The 9,663-nt window shown below is 42.2% G+C and overlaps 1 protein-coding gene across 1 annotated transcript; it reads left to right on the forward strand.

The window, feature by feature from the left end:
• Window positions 1–1,203: 1,203 nt before the first annotated feature.
• On the forward strand, window positions 1,204–7,355 carry LOC121386656 (proline-rich extensin-like protein EPR1). Its single transcript, XM_041517635.1, has 3 exons — window positions 1,204–1,256; window positions 3,335–5,578; window positions 6,756–7,355. The coding sequence occupies exons 1-3, from the start codon at window positions 1,214–1,216 to the stop codon at window positions 6,827–6,829; spliced, it is 2,361 nt and encodes a 786-aa protein (XP_041373569.1). The 5' UTR covers window positions 1,204–1,213; the 3' UTR covers window positions 6,830–7,355.
• The last annotated feature ends 2,308 nt before the right edge of the window (window positions 7,356–9,663 follow it).

The following is a 9,663-nucleotide window of genomic DNA, read 5'->3' on the forward strand; positions in this document are numbered from 1 at the left end:
ATGGGTTATACGACAATAATCGAGCGAGACTAGCGACTGGACAGTCGTAGAAGTAGTGACACAAGAGAGTTGGTCAACTTTCTGCTGGCAATTGGTAGTCTGAGCCCAGCATAATGTAGAGAGGTACGCTGGTTTTTGCAGGAAATGAAACGAAAATGCCCGAATCTGAATAGCAACATTTATTCATATTTAGCCAAACATGTATATGGTTGCAAACGAATCACTACGTATTTTAAACTTGGTTTTCAACTAATATTGTGAGTAGAATGATTGAAATACATGGTGGAAAGGTTTCAGGCCAGTTTATTTTTATTACACAAACACTCCATTCATGGTTCCTATAAGCTTATAATATATATTTCACCATTGACAAAATGTTTGTGTTACTGAAAATCATTGTCATAACAAAATATCAACAGAAAACGTTATTGTTGTTGTTGTTTTGTTGGGGTTTGGGGTTTTGTTTTAGGGGGTTGAGAGGGTTCACGTCCTGTGCAAGTGTAGTTGTTATTGAAGCTTCACCGCTGACGTGCTGCAGACACGCTGCGCTAATGTGGGTTGAGCTTAACACGTCTGTCGATATTGTGGTATTTTTCACAGAATATATTCTGGCATAGAAACGATACTGAATTCCATGGAAAAATTAATTGTGGTGTGTAACCTATAGCTGACCTGTATAAGCTAGACGCGACATATAATAACTGCAGTCGAATGCGCCGAGTTGTCGTTATAAACAAACACGCCTGCTGTCCTTCCTATCGGCCTCGGTGGTGTTGTAGGTACTGGATTCGCAGCCCGGTACCGGCTCCCACCCAGAGCGAGTTCTAACGACTCAATGGGACCACTATACCCTCTTCTCTCTCACTAACCAACCACTAACCCACTGTCCTGGAAAGACAGCCCAAATAGCTGACGTATGTGCCCACGACAGCGTGCTTGAACCTTCATTGGATATAAGCAGGAAAATAAGTTGCAATCATATGAAATGTCCTTCCTTTCTTTTTTTTCTTTCTTTTTTTTCTTCTTTCTTTTCTTTTCTTTTTTTTATGATTTACGGTAATTCTGTCATAAACGCATTTCATAATCAAATGATGCGGACATCTACATGCATCATTCTTGTCAACCAAATGGGTGTGAAGCATCCGGATGTCATATAAAAGTAGGAACTAAAAAAAAAAGGACGAACAAAAACGTTCACGAAGCTGAAGGAAGAATGGGTGTCTGGATAATTGTTTGGTTCCCAATTTTGGCGACAGGTTAGTGTTTTATCTATTTTGTATTGATTTACTTCTTCTTCTTCACCGGCCTCGGTGACGTCATGGTTAGGCCATCGGTCTACAGGCTGGTAGGTACTGGGTTCGGATCCTAGTCGAGGCATGGGATTTTTAATCCAGATACCGACTCCAAACCCTGAGTGAGTACTCCGCAAGGCTCAGTGGGTAGGTGTAAACCACTTGCACCGACCAGTGATCCATAACTGGTTCAACAAATGCCATGGTTTGTGCTATCCTGCCTGTGGGAAGCGCAAATAAAAGATCCCTTGCTGCTAATCGGAAAGAGTAGCCCATGTAGTGGCGACAGCGGGTTTCCTCTCAAAATCTGTGGTCCTTAACCATATGTCTCACGCCATATAACCGTAAATAAAATGTGTTGAGTGCGTCGTTAAATAAAACATTTCTTTCTTTCTTCTTCTTCTCCTTCTTCTTAGGGGCGGGACGTAGCCCAGTGGTACAGCGCTCGCTCGACGTGCGGTCGGTGTGGGATCGATCCCCGTTGGTGGGCCCATTGGGCTATTTCTCGTTCCAGCCAGTGCGTCACAACTGGCATATCAAAGGCCGTGGTATGTACTACCCTGTCTGTGGGATGGTGCATATAAAAGATCCCTTGCTGCTAATCGAAAATAGTAGCCCATGAAGTTGCGACAGCGGGTTTCCTCTCTCATTATCTGTATGGTCCTTCACCATATGTTTGACGCCATATAACCGTAAATAAAATGTGTTGAATGCGTCGTTAAATAAAACATTTCTTTCTTTTCTTCTTCTTCTTCTTCTTCTTCTTCTTATTATTATTATTATTATTATTATTATTATTATATCATCATCATCATCATCATTAGTGTCATTGTTGTTATTATTATCATCACCATCATCATTATGTTTAAAGAAATTTAGTATTGCTATAGTTACAGTAATTTTTCACCCCATCGCGCTTGCAACTTAACCTGTAAAGGGCGGGGAGGGTTGAAACGCCGCACCTTGAGAAAATGATAAGCTCAGCATCTATGTTTACAATTTTACAAATCACTCAAATATCACTCTCTAGGCGCTTATCTCTTGTTTTTATGTTTTGAGAGGAGGAGGAGGCTTCTTTTTTTTTGTTATAGATATATGGATAAAGGACACATGCACACACAATCTGGTCTACCAGTAGATCTAACAGCATTGCGTGAACTCCCATGTCCAGGTGACTTTTCATCTATAAATATCGACCAATTACACTTCGCCTTTTATGGCGTTATTCGGGAGCATACACATTCTAAAAATATCGGGCAAGACTACTTATGCAATAGGCGAACTTGTTGGTCTATTTCAAAATTAAAAAACAGAGGAAAAAATGCACTAATAAACTCTGGATTGTATACTAGTATAAACAGATTTTATGGCTATACTATCACAGGGTTGGGGTTTTTTTCGTCTTGAAACGAATTTTATATAAAATTTTATATTGAAATTAGTTTCCTGCATACTTCGTAATTTACCTGAAACATTTCGTATACACTCAGTATAATCCCGAATGTTTTCAAATTATTATAAAATCACTGGCATGATTTTGCAAGTAAGGTTTTGATTGGTTGAATGAAAATTCAAATGGACATGAGCTCCAACGGGGTGCTGTTAGATCCACAGGTCATAGTAATTAACCAGTGGAGCTAATTTTAATTAGATTGCATACACACACAAACACGCACACGAACGGACGGACGCACGCACGCGCACATACACACTCACAAAAAAAACGACATTTAAAAACACTGAAAACACATTTGAGCTGTTGTCCTTGTTTGTTTGTTTGTTCGTTCGTTCGTTCGTTTCTTTCTTCGTTAGTTTGTTTGTTTGTTTGTTTGTTTTTTTCCTTTTACCTTGTTTTTTTGGAGGTTTGGACGTTTGGAAGATTTGTTTTTTTTTTCTCTTCGTTTTGTTTCTTTCTTTCTTCTTCTTTTTTTTCTTGTGTGTGTTTTTTGTTTGTTTATTTGTTTGTTTGTTTGTTTGTTTTGTTTATTTGTTTATTTATTTGTTTATTTTATTTATTTATTTTTATGTATTTGCATTTTCAGTGGTGCAGTGTCAACTTCGACCTCCAGACTTCATAACTCGTCTGCCTAATAAGACATCCGTGTCTATAACCGGAACACCCAACCATCTTCTTCCTCCCGGCGCCCCTCGCACTTTCAGCAATGTTCTGCCCATCAGAGAAGACCGGCCACAGCACCAGGCGCTCACCATGAATCAAATACCGTTCACCTACCAGTTACCTCCCATGAAACCGACATTTGTCGTGCAGCCAGCGCCTCCTGTGAATGACAGACCTCCAGCAGTTCAGATGTCGCCTCTCGATCAGACACGTGCAGTGAACCAGGCGCCTCATGTAGACCCCGTACCACCCATGAACCTTGCGCCTCCTGTAGGCCATCTACCACCCATGAATCTGTTTCCTCCTGTAGACCCTGTACCACCCATGAACCTGGCGCCTCCTGTAGGCCATCTGCCACCCATGAATCTGTCGCCTCCCGTAAACCCAGTACCACCCATGAACATGTCGCCTCCTATAAACCCCGTACCACCCATGAACATGGCGCTTCCTGTAGACCGGGTACCACCAATGAACATGGCGCCTCCTGTAGACCGTGTACCACTCATGAACATGGCGCCTCCTGTAAACCCCGTACCACCCATGAACATGGCGCCTCCTGTAGACCGGGTACCACCCATGGTCATGGCGCCTCCTGTAGACCGTGTACCACTCATGAACATGGCGCCTCCTATAGACTCCGTGCCACCTATGAACCTGGCGCCTCCTACAGAATATGTGCCACCCATTAACCAGGCGCCTCCTACAGAACATGTGCCACCTATGAACCTGGCGCCTCCTACAGAATATGTGCCACCCATTAACCAGGCGCCTCCTATAGAACATGTGCCACCTATGAACTTGACGCCTCCTACAGAACGTGTGCCACCTATGAACCAGGCGCCTCCTGTAAACCATTTGCCACCCATGAACCTGGCACCTCCTATAAACTATCTACCACCCCTGAATCTGGCACCTCCTATAAACTATCTACCACCCCTGAATCTGGCACCTCCTGTAGACGATGTACCATCTACGAACCAGGCGCCTCCTGCAGCCCATCTACCACCCCTGAACCAGGCATCTCTCATAAGTCAAGCATTTCCTTTCATGTATGATTCAACTCCCATAGATAAGGCATTTTCGACGGACCAGGCTATGAATCAGCCACCCATGTACCAAACTCTTGTCAACGACTGGCACAATCCACCCTTTTTCAGCCCTCTACCAGCAGGACCTACGGATCAGCAACAGCTGGGTTACAAACCAGCAGCAGCGATGGATCTTCTGGCTCTGTCTCACAAACTCTTCGCGCCTGATCCTGTAAGAAACCTGATTCCACGTCCTGGGCTACCGCAGCCAGGAAAACCTCATCAGCCGCAGTCACTGCTAGATTTCTTCAAGCCCGACCCTTTGCCTGGAACCGCCATGCGATATCCCACCATTGCTGCCAGACAGTTGAGACCATTGCGTGTCAGCTTCAAGGAAAAGGTTCCAGTACTTCCTCATCATTTAGCGAATCCCGTAAATATCACTGAAAAAGACTCGTCTAGAAATGCTACAGCTCTGAGGAGAAAGACTCCTGCTAGTACATCATTCTCGCCGTTACAGATCCTGATGTTAAAGAAAGCCATGATGAAGCGGTTAAAAGCGATCCGACAGCAGCAGCAGCAGCAGCAGAAGAAGAAGATCATTACAAGCCAGGCAAACATAATTCCGTCGATGATCACCCCGCTCCCTAGCAACCGATTCCAGCAGAACGTCATTGCAAGCAAGGCGAACAGAATACCGCCGATGATGACCCCGCTCCCTAGCAACCGATTCCAGCAGAACGTCATTGCAAGCAAGGCGAAAAGAATTTCGCCGATAATGACACTGCTCCCTAGCAACCGATTCCAGCAGAACGTCATTGCAAGCAAGGCGAACAGAATTCCGCCGATCATCACCCCGCGTCATAGCAACCGAATCCAGGTACCACAACCACGTACCCGACATACGTCAATGCGTGTGCCAGCCAGGACGACCCCAAGACCAGCCAAACATCCGATCCTTGAGTTGGTGGAATTCATGTCGAGAGTTGACGCAGCGAGGGAACTGGACTGTCTGACGCTTCCGGAGATAGCCGGGATGGAGTTTTCGCGATTCATTCCTACGAGCTGCGACGACGACTGTCCCTTCACGTACAAGTGTCGTAAAGTGGGCTACATTGGTTTCTGTTGTCCGTTTTACGGTAAGTGTCAGACAAAGTTTCTCTCTTTTTTCTTCTTTAAAAAAAAAAAAAACAAATTCATTCATTTATTCTTATTTTCGTGTCGCAGAGGGTTACATCGGCTTCTGTTGTGTCAGAGAAAGTTTCTCTTATTTTTTCTTCTCTTTTTAAAAGATATTCGTTCATTTATATTTAATTTATTTTTGTGCTTGTATCCAGGTTCAAGCACGCTTTCCTGGGACAGTGAGTTAGTGGTTAATAAGAGAGAACATAGCGTCGTATGTTTCTTAACATATTCGTTCATTTATACTAATGTTTGTGCTTATATACAAGACCCCTTGCTGCTAATCGAAAAGAGTAGGCCATAAAGTGGCGACAGCGGGTTTCCTCTCTCGATACCCGTGTGGTCCTTAACCATATGTCCGAAGCTATTGCGATCTGGTGTAATAAATATATATTTTTAAAAACACCAAAAAACCCCACAAAAAACATATGTCCGAAGCCATATAACCGTAAATACAATGTGTTGAGTGCGTCGTTAAATAAAATATTTCCTTCCTTCCATAACCCACTATGCGACACTCTTGTGTGATGGGACAGGTACTGAACATGTTACGATCAAACCCCTATTATAAAACTAACAACCAAAGCTTATCTCTTTCCGACACTTAAATTATAAGGAGTGTTATGAGACAGCGGCCATTACCTACATGTGTACCATCCTTCATTTGTAATTTTAGTCAACAAAAATACTACTATGGTAGTCAAAAACATCTTACTGCAAATTCGAGGAAGGAACTGTTTTATGTAACGACGCATTCAACACATTTTATATATAGTTATAGTTAGACATAATATTATAGTTAAAGACCACATATATATTGAGAGAGGAAACCCGCTGTTGCCACTTCATGGGCTACTCTTTTCGATTAGCAGCAAGGGATCTTTTATATGCACCATCCCACAGACAGGATTGCACATACCACGGCCTTTGATATACCAGTTTGTGGTGCACTGGGTGGAATGAGAAATAGCCCGATGAGCCCACTAACGGGGATCGAACCCAAACCGACCGCGCATCAAGCGAGCACTTTACCACTGGGTTACGTCCCGCCACTTTGCCAATTAGAGAGAGTCCCTTTAAATGAGCGCTCTTCAGTTCTCCGCTTACAGCTTTTCATCTTCTTTTTCGTTTCAGTGACTCACAGCATTATAAGTCTCTATTCCTGGAACTACAGATTCGAGGCCATGGAAAATGTGTTTGAACTTTAGTCAGGACGCCACTCACCCCCCCCCCCCCCATTAACTACCTTGAAAACAGGTTCTCTGTGCTACAATGTATTCGTGCATCTCTCTATCCATGTGTATTCTATGCTTTAAGGAGCAGAAGCGGAGAATGGGGAGGGAATATTTACTGTGCGCGAGCATTAATTACAAGCACACACACTCCCCCCCCCATTCCCCCCCCCCCAAAAAAAAACCCCGCATAAGAGGTCATTCACAAGTATAACAATCTTCAAGAGTATACGAAGTTTGGGGGGGGGGGGGGGTAACACCACTAGAGCACGCTTTGGCAGTTTAGTGTCAGACATTTCGAAGCCTGTTTATATCTTACACACGTGTGTCTACATAATATTATATTTATACTGCTTAAACACCTGCGTTCCTTATTTCCTTCTTTTAACAATATTTATATCTGTTCATATTAAAATTGTATAAATATTTTACTGTCGTGACGTGTATATATAACGTGTGTTCCTAATCCATTTGATAAAGCAATAAAATATGTTTTAATTAACCTGCGTTTCAATTAAGAGTTTTGTTTTGTTTAGCAATACCATTAGAGTACGTTAATTTTATTAATCATCGGCTGTTGATATCAAATATTTGATACTGTTCCATTAGCAGCAAGATATATTTTATTTGTACTTCCCACCACAAACAGGACAGCACATACCACGGACTTTGTTATACCAGTCGTGGGTCGCTGGTTGCGACATAAAAACACAATCTGAGAATTCGATCCACCAACTGGGTTCGATCCTACGTCCCAAGTAGCTCAGAAGAGTGCTCTACCCCTGTGGCGAATCCAGATATTTCATATAGGAGAGACCCAATGACATGAGGCGGAATGCCAAGGGTACTTTAGGGGAGGTTTGGAGGGGGTCGTAACATATTAAAATTATAACTCTGGCAAAATTTAGGGGAGAGAGAGAGAGACAGACAGACAGACAGACAGACAGAGAGAGAGAGAGAAAAAAACAGAGAGACAGAGAAAGACGGGGTAGAGCTAAGGAGGGAAAGAGAAGATGTCGGATCAAGAGAAGAAAAATAAGATGATGACGATGATGATGATGATGATGATGATGATGATGATGATGATGATGATGACGATGATGATGATGACGATGATGATGATGACGATGATGATGACGATGATGATGACGATGATGATGATTGGTATTGCAAGGATCTTTTTGCGTTCAAGTCCAGTCAACTACCTTACACGCATCGTGTTGAAGAAGTTCGTTTTGTTTAACGACACACCTAGAGCACATTGATTTATTAATAATCGGCTATTGGATGTTAAACATAATGTCATTTTGATAGTCATAGAGAGGAAACCCGTTATATGTTCCCATTAGTAGCAAGGGATCTTTTATATGCACCATCCCACAGACAGGATAGCATATATCACGGCTTGATATACCAGTCGTGTTGCAATGGCTGTGACTAGAAATAGCCCAATGGGCCCACCGACGGGGATCGATCTCAAACCGACCGCGCATCAAGCGAGCGCTTTACCACTGGGCTACGTCCCGACCTCATACATACATACATACATACATACATACATACATACATACATATATATATTTATACATCAATACATACTAGCCAGTGCCAGGTCTTCCCACTGTTTCATGCACGTAAGCGGGATCGACCGCGTAGATTGTAGGCCCCATGCATATGGTTGAGTTAAAGAACTTCCTTTTTTAATGAAGCTTCGATAGCTCATAGCGTATCGTGGTTAGTCTTGCAATTTGCGGGCGTTTCGGTGCCACAGGTTCGAGTCCCAGCAACGGCATCGGACAATTTGTGAGGCCAGAAAGGATTTAATTATCCCCTGCGCAAGTGCGTTAATATCTATGTATGTAACAGTCAACCTCGACATACATACAATATATAGATATTCATACATCATTACATACTAGCCAGTGCCAGGTCTGCCCACTGTTTCATGCACGTAAGCGGGATCGACCGCGTAGATTGTAGGCCCCATGCATATGGTTGAGTTAAAGAACTTCCTTTTTTAATGAAGCTTCGATAGCTCAGAGCGTATCGTGGTTAGTCTTGCAATTTGCGGGAGAATCGGTGCCACAGGTTCGAGTCCCAGCAACGGCATCGGACAATTTGTGAGGCCAGAAAGGATTTAATTATCCCCTGCGCCAGTGCGTTAATATCTATGTATGTAACAGTCAACCTCGACATACATACAATATATAGATATTCATACATCAATACATACATACCCACGCACACAGATTCATACCGTCTCAACGAAAATCACGAAATTCTTCATTACTGTTAACTAATAATAATATAGGATCAAGCACGTTGTATTGGGCACACAATTAAGCTATCTGAACTGTCTGGTCATGAATGTACTTGTTAGTTGTTACTAAAGGCACATTCCTGAGTTTGCTGCAATTTTTAAGATGTTATCGACTAACAGAGACTTTTTAACGGTTGTAATTAAATATGAAATATATTTTTTCTGCATAAAATATTAATGGCTGCATATTAAACGTGTTTCTGATCGTTCTAATATTTGTAGTAGGTTAAATTTCATTTTATTTTACTAAAATATATTTTTTCGTACGTAAGAAATTATTTGAAGACAAAATCCAGTTTGGGCTTCTTACAAATATTAAGACGATCAGAAACATATTGAATATACAGACACTGATATTCTAAACAAGAAAACATGTTTAATATGTAAGTTTAATCGTAGAAATATTTTATTAGTCGGAAACATCTTACAATGCAGCGAACTCAGGAATGTCCCTTTAAGAAAAATTCCGTGTAGTGGCCTTACACCCATC

Source organism: Gigantopelta aegis, chromosome 12, assembly GCF_016097555.1.
Source record: "Gigantopelta aegis isolate Gae_Host chromosome 12, Gae_host_genome, whole genome shotgun sequence".
Classification (NCBI taxonomy): domain Eukaryota; kingdom Metazoa; phylum Mollusca; class Gastropoda; order Neomphalida; family Peltospiridae; genus Gigantopelta; species Gigantopelta aegis.